General features: G+C 35.9%; 2 protein-coding genes across 2 annotated transcripts; one reads left to right on the top strand and one right to left on the bottom strand.

The window, feature by feature from the left end:
* Positions 1–6,690: 6,690 nt before the first annotated feature.
* Positions 6,691–13,797, bottom strand: LOC139141740 (eukaryotic translation initiation factor 1A, X-chromosomal-like). Its single transcript, XM_070711367.1, has 5 exons — positions 13,606–13,797; positions 11,603–11,686; positions 10,545–10,648; positions 9,802–10,032; positions 6,691–9,047 (listed from the first exon to the last, which is right to left on the bottom strand). The coding sequence occupies exons 1-5, from the start codon at positions 13,619–13,621 to the stop codon at positions 9,042–9,044; spliced, it is 441 nt and encodes a 146-aa protein (XP_070567468.1). The 5' UTR covers positions 13,622–13,797; the 3' UTR covers positions 6,691–9,041.
* Positions 13,798–16,085: 2,288 nt separating this feature from the next.
* Positions 16,086–20,569, top strand: LOC139141739 (ectonucleotide pyrophosphatase/phosphodiesterase family member 7-like). The gene is made up of 4 exons (XM_070711366.1): positions 16,086–16,393; positions 17,576–17,769; positions 18,420–18,968; positions 19,751–20,569. Exons 2-4 carry the CDS (start codon positions 17,614–17,616, stop codon positions 20,072–20,074), a joined length of 1,029 nt encoding a protein of 342 aa, XP_070567467.1. The 5' UTR covers positions 16,086–16,393; positions 17,576–17,613; the 3' UTR covers positions 20,075–20,569.
* Positions 20,570–21,658: the final 1,089 nt, after the last annotated feature.

Below are 21,658 nucleotides of genomic sequence, written 5' to 3'. Positions count from 1 at the left end.
AGATGTCATTAATTCCATTGATTTTTTTACTTTACTTGGTTACTTGTTCATCTCAATTGAATGGGGTAGTGTTTACTACTTAACAACTCGGTACTAAAACGTTCTTCTTATTTGCTTTATTTATTGTTTTATTTGTCTGTAAAGGGATTAGGGATTTACGAAGTTCATAACATACTGTATGTACGACAACAGGAGAGAGAGAGAGAACTGTAATATCTGCGTATTTCCCATTCTCTAGGTGCTCTCTCTCTCTCTCTCTCTCTCTCTCTCTCTCTCTCTCTCTCTCTCCATGATCAATGTAAATTCTAAAATATATATTTCTCATCAAAGATGATAATATATATATATATATATATATATATATATATATATATATATATATATATATATATATATATTTCTCATCAAAGATGACAGGGAAACCCTCTCATACTATATATTTCAAAAAGCAGAGACTCTAAAGTTTAGTATGGTAGCAGTAGTTTACTCAAAGGATGAAGTGGGTGTATATTTGGGGTAAAAAATCTCAATTTTGGTATTAATGGTAAAAATTAAGTCAAAAACAACGCTTTTTTCTGAAATGTAATACTTCACTTGAAAGAAGAGTATATGTAGAAAAAACGTCTATTTTATTTTGCATTATCTATCCTCATTCTAAAATGGCATGGGTTGAAAGACTGACACTCAAAAAAGTTATTAAAATCATGATTAGCAAAATTAAAATGCCTCTTATTCAAAATGTAAGAACTTCATTGGCAAACAAAAAAGTCGTTTTTTATACAGCATTTAAAAAACATAATGTGAAAATTTCAGAAAATTTGACCCAGCCAGAGTGGAGTTAAATTCTTTGGAAATCTTGAAATTGGGAGGAAAAAGAAGCCAGGAAATCGGATGATTTGCATACATTTGCAAAAATTAACACTTCTCTAGCACGCAACTTAAAACTGCTTGACAAGCTAAGGTGAACCCAACCAATATTTAATCTTTGGTTCACAAATTTATTGAAATTAAATGAATATTTGCGAAAAAGTGATGTTTGAGCAAAACGTTCAGCACAGTATCTTTTGCGGCCAACCTTATTTATAATCAATACAATGCAAATGTGAATACAAACTGGGCTAAATACTAAATTAAGTATTGGTTTTCCTGAATACGAATAGCAGCCTCAATGACGAAATAACTTCCAGTTATGAAACATGTTAACAGCAAATCGAAACCAAACCAAGTCTTGATAGAACGGATGTAAGCTTATGACAAGTATGCCACTGCGGTACTACCAACCTCCCCGCTCAGGAAGACAAAAATGTACAAATTTTATTCTGCGTCTACATTTGCCGCAGATGGTAATATTTATACGTGCCAAACATCAATTTACATTCACTTCGTTTTAAATGAAATTTACCTTTCAATGACTCAGCAAAAATTAAATAACGGATTGCCCATTGATGTGCCGGAGTGGCACGGTTCTAAAGGGGATGTCAATATCCTCCCTCAGGCAGTTGACGGCGGTGCTGATAGAAAGTATCGTTCGACTCAACAGTGGTCAAACACGTCTTCACAGAACAGATGTATGTTGTCATATATCAGGAATTAGGCGACAAATGTGCTCGATTAAAGTTTTGCAATACGACATCTAAATTTGGCTAGGACTAGAAAGTCGGGCGGCGAGATTTTAATATCTTCCCTGAGGCAGTTGACTGCCGTGCTGATAAAAGCCCATACTACTTCTGAGTGATCAAACCAAGTCTTGACTTTACGGATGTATGTTGTCGTATATTGGGAATAAGGCGCCAAATGTGCTCGGTTAAAGGTTGGCAATACCGACAACTAAATTTGGCGAGAACTAGAAAGTCGGGCGGTAGGATTTGGCGACAGATGTATCCGATATAGCCCTGCGTACCGTGCTGTGTGTTCCGGGTGTTACACGTTAACGGGCGTTACGCGTTAACGCCCGGAACACACAGCACGGTACGCATGGCTATATCCGATAAAGAGCTGACAATTTTCCGTACATAAGTGCGTGACTATGAATGTCAGCGGTGGGACCAGGGTAACTTATTGTCCGGTAAAAGACTGATAATCTTCGGTACCAAAAGTACGGGTATATGAATGTCCGATGGCAGCGGTTGGACGACAGGTATGCTAATTAAAGGGCGACCAATTTCCCAGACCCTGATTTCCCGTACTTAAAGTGCGACGATCTGAACTGCATCTGACTCAATCGGAGTCAATTTTGACCGTTCGAGGAAAAGTGGGTAAAAGAGGGGTTTTGGAAAGTACGGGTGGGATATCAAGTTTTACCCGCGTTGTCAAATACAAACGTCCTCACAAACATGCCACTGCCACAGGGAAGCCGTTTTCGGAGGTGGGAAGGGGGGGGGGGTGATGAACATTGCCTGTGTGATTAGACAAATTGAGTAAACTGTTAAATACTTAGAATGTTGGATATGACCAGTTGACGCAAAGGTTGACGAATTATTATGTTTTATATTATTCGTTACTAAAGCAATAATTTATTAACTACTTGAATAGTAGCAGATGGTCAACAAATTTATTCAAATGCTCTGATCAATAGCAATCGTCGATAAGATTTACGTTGTTGCCTACTGAGACTGGTCATTCTTTACCTATCTGGAGTGATGCGTAAAAAGAAAACGTTATCTTATTTTACAGTAATAGATTCAGTCCGACTTATCTTGACCTTGTAATCAGGGCATCATCAGTCGTCCCTCAATTTTGACCTTTCTGTGTCTTTGTACGAGACGGTATGACAACTGATCAAATGATTTGCATATGCATTGTTTACCATCAAAGTGTGATTTTAATAGGGAAAGGAATTTCCCTGCAAGACGGGTTTGAATTCATTGACTTCTGATGTGAATGAAGAGTGTGTTATTAGACTGGATGGCTTCTAAAACCCTTAGCCAAAGGTCATTCAAGTGATAGAAAAGTTGTAAAATGAAAATGGACCACATTTCCTCTTTGATTTGAAGAACGGTGTAAATATCACTTTGATAAATATTGTTGTCATTAAAATTTTTATATCTTATTCATATCATTTGAAATAAATATATTGCTTAGCGTTTTGTCCAAAACTGAACATTTGTTAGCGATTACATTTCACAATTCTATGAGGACACACTCAACATGAGGAATCCCCCCTCTCCGAAGAGGCGATACTGACTATGCCCTTAAAAGCAGCCTGTTAACTTTTTCTCTCCAAAACCACTTTCACCAGTCCAATCGGAGTCAATTTTGACCGTTATAGGAAAAGTGGGTAGAATACAGGTTTTTGTTTACTTGCGCTTGATTTAAAGCCTGTATAACCGCCAATGCCCTACAGATAACTTGAGTTGTTGAGGGCGCACTTTCAGTTGTTCAAAACTAAGTTCATAGATATATATCATTAATTTTTTCGATGTAGAACACTGACTTGACTTTCTCTTGAAATGTTTCTTCAAACATCGCTGAATAAAAAATTGAGAATCTGCAAAAAAAAAAAAAAAAAAGGAAGTCGGCTTTGAATCTGTGGCAGGGGATAGGAAACAATAGACGTGATCTCGAGTTTTATGTGCGTTCTCAAGTACAAACATTCTTTTTATATGCCGCTCTCAAGGGGAAGCGTCTTTTGATGATGAACATTGGCCGTTTGTGACAGGACGAATTGAGATGATCAAGAGACGATCCCTTATTTGTGTAGCGATAAAGTTACAGAAATCGGTCAACTCAGCGTGCAGAGCTTGACGGATGGGGTGATTTACATGTCGCTCGATGTCCAGCATTAAAACCACAGAGGGGCCAGTGAGGAAAACAAACAAACAAACAAAATAAATAAACAAACAAACAAACAAAATATAAACAAACATACAAACAAGCATACAAATACACGAACAAATAATAAACACAGACAAACATAAATAGATAAACAAACAAACAAACATACAATATCATAGAAGGTTGAATAAACATACAAACAAACAGTCAAATGTATACACACACACTCATATATATATATATATAAATGTATATATATATATATATATATATATATATATATATATATATATATATATATATATATATATATATATATATATATATATATATATATATATATATATATATATATCCCCCCAAGGGATGTGACTCAATATCACCGTCCATGTCATGGCATTGGCAGCCATTGAGTCACATCCCTTGGGGAAGTATGGGAGTAGTGGTACTGCCGTCACATGTTGATATGTTGCATGAGCTGTTCAGTCAATGATTTCAATCTTTCAATCTTTTTCCAATATGTTGTCTTTTACACTCACACAAACATTATATATACATTTTGTGTATATATATATATATATATATATATATATATATATATATATATATATATATATATATATATATATATATATATATATATATATATATATATATATATATATATATATATATATATATATATATATATATTATATATATATATACATGCATGTGTGTATACATTTGTCTGTTTGTTTTTATGTTTATTTATTCAACGTTCTATGATACTGTATGTTCACTTGTTTATCTATTTGTTTGTCTGAGTGTTTATTAATTATTTGTGTATTTGTATGCTTGTTTGTATGTTTGTTTATATTGTTTATTTATTTATTTATGTGTTTGTTTGTTTTCCTCCCTGGCCCCATGTGTCCAAATTTCCAACAATCCGCTGATCTTATTGCTTTGATACTAGGTATAAATATTCTTAAGGATGCCTTAATTTATATTTGTTTAATTTAGACTATTTTATGCCCCTTAAATTTTTCTTTGAAATTTTTCTTTCAAATCGCTTGTCACATAGTTTTCAAATTTGCTTTATAAATTCCAAGAGATAAGGTTCATTCAAATTTTTTGAAATGATGGTGACTTTGTAAGTGTCATTTTCCGGGGCATTGTCCTCATGAACATGTAATGCACGCTCCATGCAAATGATGTCCAATGTTGTTCAATGGATTACCATGCCCTGCGCATCAACAATTTGAAGTACTTCCATTGGTCTGTTTTGGCCATGTGACGGACCATCGATACTTGGTAATGGGATATTTTTAATGCTATGAATAACTATAAAACAAATATTCCAATCCACTTGCACAAGATGTCCTTAAGCATATATAATCTCTTACAAAGACATCATGTTCTACGTGTTGCACTGATAGGTTAATAAAAAACAAGTCTGGATTTTCATCACTGTCTCTACTGAAGTAGCAGATATTGCATGCACAGATGTCAGTGATCTACTGTGCTAGGGCTGTGTACTGAAGTAAGCAAAGCTCTTTCTCCAAAGACACCATATCTTGACCATGCAGCCAAATAGTTTTGTTATTCATTTCAAAAGGAGAGTTAATCTGAGAACACTGAGGTGTCTCATTGGCTACTTACTTGAATGAGTATGACCAGTATCATTGACACATACACAAAAAGCAGACAGGTCTGTAGTTATTCTGTACTTCTTCACATTTGCTTGTCAATGTTCCGGGGCAAACCAGTCTGTGGCACACCAAAGTTTCATTTTTGATGGGAATTTCCTTCAGTTTGTCAGTACAATAATAGGAATGAAGGGCTTCACTCGGACAATAAACATTATATACTGATTTATTTACTGATTTTATTTCAACATACCTTTGTGATGGGGAGGGAAAAATATGCATTATACGTTTTCAGGACATATAATGAATATTATATCATACCAGTATATTGATGGCGCAAATGCAGCGATCTGATTGGTCGAGACGCGAAAAGAACCGTGGTATATCGGCGATATACCACGGCTGGCATACGCGCGAGCTCTCAGCTTGAGCAAAAATCCGGTTTTTGACGTTACACGCTAGAATTTCAATATACTGGTATGATATAATAGCAATAAATCACACCCAGCAACGGTATACCACTCGATTTTGACCATTTCACTTCATATACGCACTCGCTATAGCTCGTGCATATATGTCGTGAACTGGTCAAGATCTCATGCTATACCATCGCTGAGTGTGCTTTATTGCTTAATTATAAACCTGCATCTGTAATCTATGGAGTTTAATTTTACAGTAATTTTCAGTATCAGAGGGTGGGCAGGCCAATAAGTTTGACACAAGGTAAAATAACTATCAGTGTTATTTGATGCTATTGACCTGTGACCTCATGATACCTTTATGTCAGCACAGGGAACAACAAGAGAACAATTTATATTTTTTAACGAAAAATATACATCTAAACCACTCAGTACATGACGCAGTGAATACTGGTCAGTCCAAAACCTGCAAATTTAAGTGACATTGTGCAGCTGAAGTACAATTTCTACCATGTGCACTGCACAACTTGAAGTTTTTATATTGTGTGCTCAGTGGATGCACTGAACATTTCCAATCTGCTCACAACTGTGCAACGTAGTGCATGACAGATATCCTCAAAATGCTATACTTCTTGTACTAAAAAGGTGCATAATCATGTTATTCATAAAATACCTGGATTCATGTTCTCGTAATTATATGTTATGGTATTTTTGAGTCTTAGACAATACCTTCACTGCGCCATGTTCTAAGACATAAATTCTGGTATTTTGTGAATAACCTTACATTATCAAACATTACACCTTTTGTCCCTTGAACGCAAGTAATTTGTGTTTTGGTAAGTGTAAATAGATCAAACACACTCCGAATATCAAGTTAATACAACTTGCTCAGTTTTATTACCATACTACAATAAATTACAGAAACTAAGTATGACAAGATACATGCCTCAATATAGTGGTGGAAGTGTGGCAACTAAGGAGGTAATGGTTTCATTTACCATTATCAATACATTTTTATCATGTACAAGACAAACTTGACTACACAAAAGCAATCTCCTACAGAATTGTTCATATTTAATCACTCATAGTTTGCAAAAATTCCTTTCAAATTATACTTTTGGATTTTTTAGTAATCTTTATTTTAGTTTTTTTTTTTTTCAAACCAAAAACTGTACAAAAAATACCTTTTTTCCAGATATTATTTGAATTTATTTTTATTTGGGTCTTTCTGTCTGTGTGTCTTAATATTTACAGAAAAATCTGCGGTGTTGTTTGGGCTATTTCCATACTGTGATCAGACTACTTCCATTTGATGTATATGTGCACTTACTATATGAACAAATATTTCATCAAGAGCATATGAAAAAGTGTGCAGCGATGTGAACATCATCACCTTACACACTGATAACTGTAATGCATCTATCATATATCCAACAAATACAATATTTCTAACATTTCAACATGATCATCACTTTTCATCTTTTGGCAACTTTAAACACTAATCCCTTCAACAGTAACTCAATTAGCCAAGCTATTGATTTCTTACGCAAAGTTAAACCACTACATGGAGTTCAGAATGAAAAGGTTAAGATTGAGCTACTTTTTGTGGTAACACGTTTGAGTCATCTGTTCACCGCTATTTACTGTAAACAGGTCCAAACTCACCGTTGATAACAATGGCTTTGGGCTAGACCATTGTTGAGAAAGGGATTACCAACTCTAACAGAATGTCAACAAAAGTTTTTAAAAATAGTTCATGACATCTTAATGACTTAATACAGCTATTGCCAGCTTTAGGAGTTGACCATGTTTATTGTATCTGTAAATTCATCAAGAATGGAATAATAGACATGGCTATGAAAATAATACAGAGACATGAGAAGGTTGAATTCATTCAGCGTATGAGACATGGGTCAATATTCCCTTTGTGACATAAGGAACCATGATGTATCATTCATGGTTTGTTGTTTGCTTCAGTCTGAAAACACTTCAAACATTTATGGATATATCAAAATGCTTAAAAACATGCATGATTATATTGAAAAGATAAGTGTGGAAATGATAAAAATTTCTTAGCGAAATTGATCAACAAAAGAAAATGCACGAACAAGGAAAATCACAGATAACTATATTTACTGAATGTTCTGTACCATTTTGCTGCTAAATTTGAATCGAAAGATTCATTGTCATTATCTCACCAATTAATTTGGGCAAAAATATGACAGTCTTTCATGGCACAATATCAAAGTCAAACTAGAAGTATGAGACACCAACTATCTACATAAAAGCCACGGATCAAGAGCAAGATATTATCTACATCTACAGAATATACTGATACTTATGAGGTGATACAGTGGTTGCATCAATTTGTAATTATAATGTAAGTTCATTTTCATATCAGTAATTATATGACTTCAAATAATATTGGAACGATATTACCGGTAGCACCATTCACTTGCTTTTGTAAAGGTACATGTATTTAACAATAGGATTTCATATATTGTTATTGATGGAATATTACAGGGTAATTTATAAATAAATCACACCTACAACAAAAACATGCAGTTCTCTAAAAGAAAGGAAAACAACTTGAATCTTATACTTGTTTCTACCATGGCTCAAATGAACATAGCAGTACAGGCATGTTCTTAAGTAGAGACATGGCATTCAAATTACAAAATATGAATAATGAAAAAGCAAATACAGTATCTACCAATATTCACTTGTCATATTAAACATTAATATTGTGTTCAGTAACATATCAATTTTGATATCATGTAGAATAAGCTTCATTGTTGTTTTACATGCTCCAGATGTATCAATGATCAAAAATTGCCCACTCTGGAACATGATTCACAGACTACATTGATGCTGATACTTCATGGACTAAAACAGCCATAGACTTTGAGGGTCATACAGTGTAATGAATTCAGACAGGTACTCACTGGCATGTATACTGTACAGTATAATCAACCAATACACTTTCAAAGAATTCCTTCAAATAAATGCTTTGTGTTTGCTGGGGCAATTTTTGACCACTGATATGACGAGCATTGGCATTCATAGACATATAAATACTTTGATAGAAGTAATCTGCTCACAGATATATGTTGAACTGTTGCTTGATAAGCAGTGCATGTGTTTCTAAATTGCCCAGTTTCTGAACTTCTTCCTCACTGTTCATTCCAAAAGATGCCCTGTTTGACTGTTACCATTGTGATTATATCTGAAACAATCAAAATGAATACATGGTAAGTCTGACAGATCAATTACATACAATCTCTACAAGTATTGAAACTGTCATTTTACAGTGACTCTTGGAAAAATATATGTTATCATTGACAGGTAGAACTGCAGCTTGTGATGAATGAAATGGCACCAATGTCGTAACTATGAATGGTTTATAAATTGGCTAATTGTGTATTTTGTAAGATGGGATGGTGTGCAAATTCCATTTGTATATTTTCCTTGCTGGTGCATTTAGTAAATCTGTTACACTGCATATTTTGCTATCTGGCAAATCTATTACATTGTTGGATTTTGCTAGATGGCATGGTTTGCATTATGGAATCATCAATTTTTGTGAAACTATCCTGGAAATAATATGGATGTATAAACTGCTTTCTTTCACTAGCTTCAGTATTGTACATCATTTCTGAGAACCAAGCAGGGCGTGTATATCAACAGGCTGCTGTGTTAACCAACTGCCACTGTTTTCTCACACTTTGAGGGTATTGGGACCTATCTACATACAAAGCCAGTTGTCACAGATTGTGTAACCCATTAACTATCGTATATTGCCCTATCTGTGCACTTGGATTTTTGTATTATTACAATGTATAAAGCAAAGCTGGAGTATAAGGAACAATTTATAATGGAGACAACTATTGAAGCATGTCATGAGTCAGTGAGTAACAATGAATGACTGTACAGCATGTCATGTGTTAGAAGAAAAGCAATACAAAGATTTTACAACTTACATCATCTATATCATCTACATCCGCATCAGCGTCAAAGTCAAATGTGATGTTGTCATCTTCTCCCTCTTGATCCGGACCCACTGTTTCATTTATCTTTGCATTCTCCGGAAGTTCTCCGTACAGTTTAAGATTACGTGCTTCATCTGGTGTATATTTTAGAATGACATCTGCTTTCTGGTCTTGAAAGTCTCTTAGTCCAACCAGGATGATATCTGACTGGTTGATCCAAACCTTTCAACAAACAAATATCAGATAACTATCTGGTCATGTTAAATCAAAGAGGTCAGAAGGGTTTTTCCTTGCCATACCCCCCAGCTATGAAAACCTACTGACAACTGTATCACCACTTTCACACTTTTTGTTGAATTCTTTCACCTACTGTAGAATCAAATCACCTTCTCTTGCAATGCATTACATGTGTATGAAGTTTACATACCCCTCAACACCAATGTTCTCTCTAGCATGTCTCTCCACTTATTCTAACACACGATATCAGTTACCATACTTGAATTGACTGACCTTCGCACAAAACTAAGCAAAAACCCTTCTTACATCATAGTACTGGCCTTTCCATCAAAGCTCACATACTCAATCACTCTTGTAACACTATAGTTAATTATCTGCTTCTGAATTTGCACTTCACAAGGTAAAGAATTCTAGAAGATCTCTACAAAGTAGAAAAGGGGTTTATAAACATGCAAGGGCTTATACTTGGGTCGTATACTCTACAGGTGAGTGCTTACTTTTTTCCGGAGTTTTCCTCTAATGTGACACAGACGTTTGACACCATCAAAACATGATGCTTCCAATCGACCATTTCCCAACATCTTGACAACTTGTGCATACTCTGTGGAAGATAATCATCATATAATAGCATTAGACAGAATTTAATATTTGTTGTCTTGATCCCTTCTTGCCAATAGATATGTACAACACAGAGAGTTGAGTAAGCGACCCAGTGTTATCAATGAAGAATCACTGACGCTTGCATGTATAGTACTGAAGTGTCAATTGTGTATACATGCATATGCAAAAGAAAGAAAACTTCACAAATAAGTTGACAAACAAGTGAAAAGGAAGAAATAAATGTAGTTTAAACAGTCATGTAATGACATTACAAAATAAATGTAGGTTAAACAGTCATGTAATGACATTACAAAATAAATGTAGGTTAATCAGTCATGTAATGATATTACAAAATAAATGTAGGTTAAACAGTCATGTAATGACATTACAAAATTCCATACACACAAAAAAGTTTACATTTATTTTGATGAAGGAGAGGAAAAGGATGACTTAGATCCTGCAAGTATTTGTGAACTCTTTCAAAGTTTGACAAATCTGAAAGTAAATATTCTTGTTAAGAATGTTCAAATCTGATATTTTATTGTAAAGCCATGGATCTCCTCCACATTTTTTAGAAACAATAAAGGTCCTACATGTAAATTATTCTGTACATAGTGCATTATTAGTGAAACATACTCAAAAGCAAAACAGTGGAAATACTTTCCCTTTTCACACCTGAAATTTCATCTGGTTCTGTGATTTAATTGTAACAAAAAATTACATTGAAATTTTTACAATTTTTAAGACTTAAATTTTTCTGTTCTGATGAAAGTCAGGGATCTGTTTTTTTTCCATTGTTTGAAGTCTAATCTTGATTCATAATTGCCCTTGACAGAAATACTCTTAAATAATACATGTAAACACAGATCAGTAGTAAAAATACCAAAATTGTTGGTGTACATGAAATGGATATTGTGCCAGTGTGCTAACTGATATGGATAGAGAGTTCACCTACCTTGCCCATCTTCTTTGAATACTAATTCTCTTTTTTCAGATTCATTTTCATTCTTTCCCCTTCTCCTATTTTTTCCTCCCTTTCCTGCAAGACATCAATGACATTACATCTTAATATCATAATTAATACAAACAACTGAGGCACATCATTGATTTCTTCATCCCAGGAGCGAAGCTGTAATTAGATATACTGAATCTACTTGTACAAACAGAGTGTTATTTTACATTTATATATAAAATACATAAATATAAAATATTGGGTGTGGTACAGTGCTTTGTCAAGTTCTGCTATTTCATCCCACTTCATTCTCCACTGGGGATCAATGGTTTATGTCTCACCTATGATGCTACATGTAAAATACATGAAGTTTAACCCTTTTCCTGCCAAGCGCCCTTGTCCGTTATCCTGCCAAGTCAGTAGAAAACGGCCCCATAATATGTGCCTGCAAAAGATTGGCTCTCCTGCACGTTATCCTGCCAGGCATTTTGGCAGAAACCACCTATTTTCAGGGCAGTTTTAGCCGTACTTATACGTGTTAGACTTTGATAATTTCTACATGCATGTAGACAGGGGAAGGTGCTCAAGGGTTACTGCAGAAAGAAATTGAGGTCACCGGCTTTGTTTGCACCAGGGGCTGCGTCATTTTATTGCCGTTTCATGCTTATTTTTTCGGAAATAAACTCTTTCAGTATTGCGCACGTCCGCTAGGCACAAACATCACCTCGCTCGTCTGTTAGTCAGAGACCCTGGGGGTCGTGCTAGGGGTGCAGTAGCAAGTAAACATCTCCCGCTTTCAAAATTGGTGATTATTACTAATAAATAGTAGTATCACAGCTGTTTTTGTTCAATGTACATTCAACATTTTTATGTTCTTATGTACAATTCAGCTGAAAAAATAGTGTCAGTTGGCTACATATGTGTAGAAGATAGCCAGGCTGAGATTGGGCAACATACAGTATAAATATAATGAACTCAGAGCTCTGATGACCTTTTTTATGTATTCTGAAATGACTACAATTTCATTGGTACAAAGTATATTACAATGACTCGGAAAGTCTAGTAAACATTTTACCCAGGCCAGCTTATTACTCATTTACAAAAATACTGAGATACTTTAGGTATCCTGAGATACTTTAGCTAAAGACACGTAACTGCACGAGCTATGTAAATGTCTATGTGTATGGCTACCACTAAATATGAACAAATGTTGAAATCTAAATATTGGAACTGCTGTATGGTTAAATGCAGATACTGATCATGGCTTCTGTTATTTTATAAAACTTGCAATCAAAGCACTTTTCCTAGTTTTTGCTTGAAACACTCCTCTTCTTGCAAAAATCTCACGACATACATGAATTTACATTGTGTGTTAAAGACGGTCACCGCAAAAAAAGTAAGAATTGCGCAATGAGTCAATGACGCAGTGTTTTCCTGTAACCCTGACCGACGCAATGTGAGTGGGACAATGACTTCTTCCAGACTTCTCCAACAAACATCATACATGTCATTACATTGACGTACAAAAGTCTATGTCAGGAGTACATTTTACAGAAGAATTGGCACTTGTAGCGCACCCGGAAAAAGCGATGTATCAACTGTAGTCTGTCTATGAAAATCACGGCGTTTAGAGAATAGACTGTAAAACTTGAAGGGCTTCGTCTACTGCCCATGTTTACAGCGATCACATTCGCTGTGGCAAAATGACATTATTACATTCCAGCCGATCACTGAAAAGCTGCTGATATTAGCGGGCCAACAGTAGTTTTTTCGCAAAGAAACTGGAAGATGGTAAAACAGAAAAAACGAATATCCTGTTGTACTTAAAAATTGAGACTCAAGCACAGTCTGTTTGAAATGAAATGTATATGTATGTACACCTTCATGCTTGTTCATTTCAATATGGCGTGCCATGTCAGCTCGACTACTCCCGAAATCTCGTTCTGAGCATAGTATTACGATCAATCTGATATCTGGCATCGATAAGTAGAGGATAGACATCTTACCTTTATTTTTTGGCATTGTTCCTTAATGTGGTTCCTTAGTCAATGAGTCAGACGGAAATAGGCAGTCAGACAACCTTCAACAGGATAAAAGCCGAGATCGGTTTATTCGGTCACAAAATGTGTGCTGCGCATGTGTTCCCGAGTTGCAAAGAAATCACGAACAAACATCGCGGGTAAACTGTCATACGTAACAAACAAAATCATATGAATGCAAAAGTACATACAGAAGTAGCAGATTCGCTGATCACTGCGTCTCACGTGACTTGACTAGACGCAGCACGAAGTGTGCTTGTCACTGAGGCGGGGACCAGCCAAAAGTAGCGGACGGCCGAGCGGGGGCGCAGGTCTATGACTAGATGATGAACAAAACTGAATATTTAATCACAAAGTTTTCAAGCCTTGTAAGACTTGAAGGAGAAGAATGCATCCTGAATGCATTCATATGATGATCTTTGTAATCAAACAGCTAATTATTTGGGGTTTTTTCAAACAAGACGCATTGTAATTTTAATGCATTCACAAATGTAGATTTGTTTTGTTTGTGACTATGTTGAAATAAATTTATCTTTTAAAAAAAATCTTCATAACTGAATATGTGCAGAAAACGATTAAAAATACAAGGCACTGTTCTGAAAAAATATACATTTAGCTTGAAGAAAAGAAGAAGAAAAGCAATAAATTAATATAGTTTTTGGAAAGCATTCATGACGCGCGCATCCTATGCTTTCAAGTCTAACAGGTTTGAAAACTTGGTCATATTAAATGTCATCGACTTTGTACAATGTATTCATCCATGCAGATGGATAACCTGTGGGTTGCAAAAGATAGGATTGAATGGTAACCTTAATCCAATCAGGGCAAACTGAGGTTCTTATATTCGAAATTGTGTATTTCACAAGGGAAATGATACAATGGATAATATCTGATGTTGCAGCATTATTGTTGTTTTCAGTTTCTCAGGCTGCTACTGTCGGTCTTTTGATATTGGCGTTGTCGTGATATTCGATAGCGCGTTTTTCGACCAAAACTAGAAATACATTTCTGCCAAATTTCTTTTCCATATTTATATTCAAATAAGACGTGTTCAAGGGTCTCATATATGAATGGCTCCTCATTCGCACTTATAATTAAGGAGGGGTCTATTCAAATTTTGAAATATTGTCACTTTACTAATTTTTACATATTGTGCTCTGATCAATTGTATCTACCAAAATAAACAGAAAAGGGGAAGGGGTTCCAGGGGTCCCTAAGTGCCCCTACCCATGCTTTTTCAATTACAAACTGGCACTTTTTGTCATTTTAGATGATTTCAGCAAACAGCTTGCCCAACACTTGTCTGGGAATATTGTCACCATTCTGACTTTGGCATGTATTGTGCTCTAATAATTTTGTAAACGAAAATAAACAGAAATAGAGGGGTGACCGTCCTACATTTTGAGTCAGGAGTCCCATAGTACCCCTACCCCAAACATTTTTCACTGCAATCTGGCCTTAAGCTTCTTCTGCAATGTTTTTGTTTTCAGTGAGGAAAAGTCCGAAACCCTTCAGCGAATATTGTCATTTTTCTGACTTGTACATATGTCGCGCTGTGATTAATTATATCAACAAAAATAAACAAAAAGATGGGTTCCTGTCTTACATTTTGAGTTAGGGGATCCCAAAGTGTTTTTTTAACTACAAATGGGGCATTGTTTGGAAAGAAGAACCTGAATTTGCAGTTGACCAACAAAAATTAAAACAATGATCAGGGTGATTGAATTTTCATATTGAAATTTTCGTTTTTTGTAAAAGCATATCACCTTCTCCAATAGTACGACTTTCATTTTCCTTTTGTTGGGCCATAGCATTGACTTTATCCTGATATGATAGAACTGGTATGTAATTTGCTTTTAATGTTTTTATATAATTTTTTTGTAATAATAACACGTTTTCTGACACCATTCATCTAGCAGCTTTCATATTTAGTATGTCCATTCCTTGTGACTTGCTAAGCTTTTGTCAATCATCTGCAGTTTCGGAGGTGCTGCACATTAGCCCACAAACATTTTTGTTTTTAATGTCAACTAAAGTTTATTGTTCTACTCCCGAAGTATATGTCGAGATATCAGTCTGTACGTGTGTAAACAGTATTTTTATTATTGACTAGTGAATTCTGGTTCGTACTAAAATTCAAAAGTGAATAATAACAATGTATTTTACAAACACTGATGGTGAGTTGGAAAGCTAAATACTGGGTGTTTCAACATGCTTTACGAATTAAAACAAGAACTTGTAATCAATATGAAAATCAAAAATAGTGGGAAAAATCATCAAAAAGCGACAGGATCCTTTAAAAAGCAAGGGGCCATAAAGACATATCAATTTTGAACTTTTGCCTTAGGAGAATGTGACGGTGTTTAAACAGTCTTGACATGGGGCTTATGAGCACAACCTTTGGACTTTGATCAGTATATTGTCGATTTCTTTCAGCAGCATTTATACTGTGAAGTTAAGGCCATTACCACAAGTTAAGACATAGTTTTGACTTACGGTTAACGGAACTTTAAAATCATGTTCAACAAGCGTGCACTGTGAATTTTGGCCGTGTTGTCATTTTTGAGTCATCAAGCCTTAGAGGTCGAAGGTAACAAAGTTATTTTAATTTCATTTGACGGTTTTCGCTATGACTATCTTGAAGACGTGGACACACCAAACTTCGACGCAGCAATCGCAGCCGGAGTTACAGCACCGTACATTACGCCTGCGTTCGTAACTCTGACCTTACCATCACACTTCAGCATCGTCACCGGTACGTATTCCATTTAATTCACATCACAGTCCCTCTATCCACTGTGTTCACATCAAATGCAGAAAGCAGTTTACGTAAACTTCCCCCTTATGAATAGAATAACGATTTACGAGACATTTTGTGATGATTGAGGCAAACCTTAGTTCTGCAGCCATGACACTTCAACGACGTTTTTAGGGTTGTCACCATTCTCATAAGTAAATACAACAGGTTAGAAAATTGTAAGCTTGCATTCTACAGGTACTTGCTACATCGCTCACGTAGAAAGATTTTTATATATTTCCTGTAGGTGACAGCAACTGATGATAACGGTTACATTTACTACTATTACTTACTGATATCAAAGTATGCTTTGCCCAGCATTCAGAATGGCAATGACACAAGCATGATAAGGGAACTTTAAGCATTTAAAAATGATGTACACATGGGATAATGTAGAACAGTAAATGGTACTTACATAGCTAAGAAAGAAAAAAATGCTTTGATCAAATCTATGTTCACACGACCTCTACAAAAGGCGGAAATATGATATTCACAAATAGTGAGAAAGCTAATCGATTGTTCAAAAGTGTTGCATTTTCATATGGTTCTTCTCGATTACAATTTTGCATCCCGATTTATCTGAAACTGGGAACGGAGATAGGGCTTCGCTTACCACTGGCCCCTTTTTTGCTGGCGTCTACTTCATTTGTGGTTTCAACAGACCAAATCACAGTTAAGAATTCTTTTTCTAGAATCAGTTCATTACGTTTCATTCCGGAGTTAGGAAAGAGTGAGGAAGATCCGAGAAGTCATTAACATTAGGCGTCACAATCCACAAATACAAAGAGATGGAGGTCTTGAAATACCCCATATTTACAATTAGTTGATCACAGCGCCATCTAGTGGTCAACTATAAATAATTAATTTCTTTTTATCATCCGGATGAAGATCGTCGCGTCGTCCATGACAGACCGAAAGCTCAATACGCTGAAAAACATTGACTGCTTGGGTTACAGAAACTTCATGCCGACATTTAATCTGCCAAGCTGATGAATATCTTTGGAACAGTGATCTGTTTCTTAGATAAATATTTCTCGTTTCTATCGCAGTCTACCTCAGCCCATATAACACTAGTATATGCTTGGCATTTTAGAGCCCTTTGTTGATATCACGACTGTATTAATGTCTTCATCTGTACAGGTCTGTGGCCTGAAAGTCATGGAGTGGTACACAACATTATGTATGACCCAGTTTTCAACGAAACAATTACACCAGAAACGACAAACCAATCAAAATGGTGGGACATGGGTGCAGAACCAATATGGCAGACAGCCAGATTTCAGGGGAAGACAAGTGGTAGTTATTTCTACTTCGGTGGGGAGGTTGAAATTATGGTAAGTACCTTTTCATAACTGTCAAATATACAGGATAAAGGCAATGCTGCACCTGATGTTGGGTACTTTGGTGTTCGTTTTAGCATTCTTCAAGTAACTGAAAAGCAGATTACGGTTGTACGGCTCAAATTTTGGTGTCCAAGAAAAATGGTTATATGTACACACTAGAGCCATTTAATCATGTGACTGCATCAAGTTTGCCCGGTCATACTTTCCAAAAATTGATGTAGCAAATGTGTCGAATACTTGTACAGATAAATTTGAATACGGAGACATTAATTTTACTGTCGGAGTAGATTAATCGAGAGGAATTACATCATGTATCCGCTGAATGAAAGTAAAATATGTAAAATCGAATAACATTGCAACATATTTTTGCTATATCAGATGGATTTGCTGTTAAAATGTTTACAAAATATGTAGTATCTCGTATCAAACGAAATTCATAAAAAATGGCCGACTTTGTCCCATTAATGACACACACACACCTATTTTCGTTGTCACAGTTTTATCTTCATCATAGCAATTGATAATATTCCTGCAATTACCACAGCGCTGAGAATCAAACAGAAAAGAGATGGGTACATTGACTTTGTTCAGTAAATCGTTGTCACTTGCTTCGTTTTTTCCAACTATTGTCACACATTCAGGGACTCCATCCAAACGTTTACATCGGAAACAATGACCCCACTGTTCCATGCAATGAACGCATTGATACCGTAATAAGTTGGTTTTTGGAAGAAGACATCGATGTCATAACTTTGTACTTCAACCAACCTGACAACGTTGGACATTACAATGGCATTGATTCTGATGAAAAGCGTGATATGGTGAGACAATGCGACGATGCACTCGGTTATCTCATGGAAATGATGGATGAAAATGGTTTGACTGACGTAATGAACATCATCGTTGTCAGCGACCACGGAATGTCAGAAATCTTTGACGATATGAAGATCGAACTTTATGATTACATCGACCCAAATGATGTGTACCACGTGATTGCTGACTATGGACCAGTTGCAATGATTCAACCAAAAGAGGGAAGATTAGATGCAGTCTTTGATAATTTGAGGGATGCACATCCTAATATGTCGGTGTATATGAAGGAGGATATCCCAGACAGGTTCAACTATCGAGATCATTATCGCATTCTACCAATATTTGCGATATCAGACAGGCCATGGGAAATAGCCACGGTAACTTACTAGTTTGGTGTCAATTAAAATTTGTACTCTTTGCCGACGTTTAACAGTCAATGGTACATGTAGCACAGAGTAACATACACTGTCTATGGTACTCTGTGATGTAGCATACGCCGTGAAAAGGACTATATTGTTACTACAACGAGTAACTTTTCGACCATTTTCTTTCAAATTTTACAGTAAAAATCAGGGGTCACCATGCAACTTTTTTCAATATCGATTCTGAAACATATTACAAAATTTACCGATTTATGAAATTGAAAATGGCCGCATCCAAATGTTTTCGATTTCCAGAAAAAAATGACGGCGAAATTTAATTTTGTACATGAACTTCAACTTAGTCCACAAGCATATACCAGCAATTTACTGCATGTAAAAAATGAAGTCCGAAAGTTAGTCCCCATAGGCGCATGCTACTTGAAAGGGACCTGTTGCATATCAGCTCTATGTCTGAACAAATTGATTTATTTGATACAAGTGTCAAGGAGAACAAAACACTTAAACCTTGTACATAGTCAAAGTCAACAAGAACTAATACGAGAACCGGGGATTGGGAAACTGCCGCAAAAAAGTAAACCGACTGAATAGTTGAGTTTTTCATTCATGAAATGCCCTAGCCAAATCAAGTGTAAAATCACACACATTGTGTTGATCAGGGATGGCACATTTGTTTTCATTCAAAATATTTTATCGTACAGATGAAAACTTCCACGAACAATAATTTGTCATATCAATCTGACACAACATTAATATTATTGCATATTTTCTGTTTTCAGAAATGGGTACCAAATGGTCAGGTAGGAGGCCATGGCTTTGACAACCAGGACATGACGATGAAGAATATATTTGTAGCAACTGGACCAGATTTCAAAACTGGTTATATCAGCGAACCATTCAATTCAGTAGACATCTATCCTCTGCTGTGCCAGATTTTACAGTTGGAACCAGCTCCTAATAACGGGTCTTTGGAAATCGTCAAGACTTTGTTGAACAGTAACGTAGGTGGCGCTGTGTCGTCGAGGGGGGACTTCTTCACAGTCGTCGTGAGCGGGCTTGTTTGCTTGTATGTAGTTGCACTGCTCAGCCAATCAGATTCATAAAGTAGACAATCGACCTCGTTTGACCTAAAAATCATGTCTGATAAGCTATATAAATGCATACACATGATACCATAAACCTTTACTACGGTCTGATGAGCTTGATTTCAGCAAATATTAGGTTTTGTACACGTGCATATTGCCTTTTTCACCAACATTTGTTAATGGAATATGAAGTTTAAAGTGGATATAAAGGTGACCTTGTATGGTGTGATTGCTGACTCTATCACAGTGTCACAGGTAAACTCTACATGTAGAACAGCCATTATCTGTTTACACCTAGTTCTGGTCAATGCTATAATTCCACCAGTACTGTTTACGGCGACTCCAGATTGGCCAATCATTTCAGTCCTCTTCTATCAACACCAATGTAAGACTCGGAATCAATATCGATGAATATTAGTGTCTTCTATCCCATGCTTGTTATACTTAAATATAACTTGATGAATAAAGGCAAATGTTAATAACGTTTCTGTAAATCACCATGCTGAATGAAAAGTCACAGAAACCTTAACGTGTAGTTCATATGTCAAATTAGTCTTGAAAGAATTATTATATGACTGTTTCTTCTCCGTAAAAGGAGCTGGTTTGAACTATTTCAAAAACAATCGTTTAGAATACATTCACAACCGTTGTGCATTTACGCAATTTTGTGCACTTCACAAAAAGGTCAAATAGTATCACGGCCACCGCATTAAAAATTTGTCGGCATATCAAAAGATTATAACTGTGAAAAACAACCAAATACATTGAACCCTGATGCTTAAATGTATTTAAAGATAGACTACCATCAAATTCATAGACGAAAATTTGAAATCTAAAGCATGTACGTGTTGCTCTGATAAGACATTTTCATCTAGTCTACATGAATGTGACAAACTATGTATTTGGCCCTCAATCATTCAACGTTTTTCTCTCAGTGAATAGTAAAGGAGGAAAGCAGTGATCGAGTCAAGTCACCATTCTGGCTTTGCACCAAGAACTGTATATGAAAACCGTTAATGATAATCTAGGCACAGGCTTTTCGTGTATGTATCTGTATCGCAATCGATGTCACCTTGTGCACTTTGTCGTTCCTTTGTGTATAGTAATCGATACAGAGCTTATAAATGGAAGGGCGCGATCCCGGAACTGGGATATGGCAATCCCGTGGTTCTATCGACTTTCCGGGTCCCCAACGGATAATGTACACTACACGGTGGTTCGTGGTTCTCATTGCTTGATTTGTCTTTAAAAATATCACAGACAAAGGTCCAGTTCTACAGTCCATGTATAGTAGAACGATTCAGCTTTAGATAGAGTGTGGACGCCAGGGTTCAAGTTGAACTGTGTCAAACAGTATCTGACACAAACACTGCCGTAAAGTTAAGTGATAAGCAGACAATGCTTCAGATGCTTGAAGCTGACACAAATTGTGTTTAATTGATATTCAGTTGATTGGACTCTCTGATGATTTCAAATAGTGTGTGTGGGGGGGGGGGGGTCAGTTGAATGCATTTTAGTCATACATAGGACATAATATTAATTATACTGTAAGGTGATACCGTTGTTTTCAGAGCTGAACACACTTTTGATACATGAACTCAT

Source organism: Ptychodera flava, chromosome 10 (assembly GCF_041260155.1).
Source record: "Ptychodera flava strain L36383 chromosome 10, AS_Pfla_20210202, whole genome shotgun sequence".
NCBI lineage: Eukaryota > Metazoa > Hemichordata > Enteropneusta > Ptychoderidae > Ptychodera > Ptychodera flava.
Note: the sequence above shows the minus strand (reverse complement) of the source record. Positions and strands in the feature narration are given on the sequence as shown.

Coding starts and splice junctions, on each gene's coding strand:
- LOC139141740 (XM_070711367.1), bottom strand. Junction 10,649..11,602: donor ATTCAAAGAAGATGGGCAAG/GTAGGTGAACTC, acceptor TATCTTCCACAG/AGTATGCACAAGTTGTCAAG. Junction 10,033..10,544: donor GAGGAAAACTCCGGAAAAAA/GTAAGCACTCAC, acceptor GTTTGTTGAAAG/GTTTGGATCAACCAGTCAGA.
- LOC139141739 (XM_070711366.1), top strand. CDS start 17,614: ATGTATGACCCAGTTTTCAACGAAACAATTACACCAGAAACGACAAAC. Junction 17,770..18,419: donor GTGGGGAGGTTGAAATTATG/GTAAGTACCTTT, acceptor TCACACATTCAG/GGACTCCATCCAAACGTTTA. Junction 18,969..19,750: donor GGCCATGGGAAATAGCCACG/GTAACTTACTAG, acceptor TTCTGTTTTCAG/AAATGGGTACCAAATGGTCA.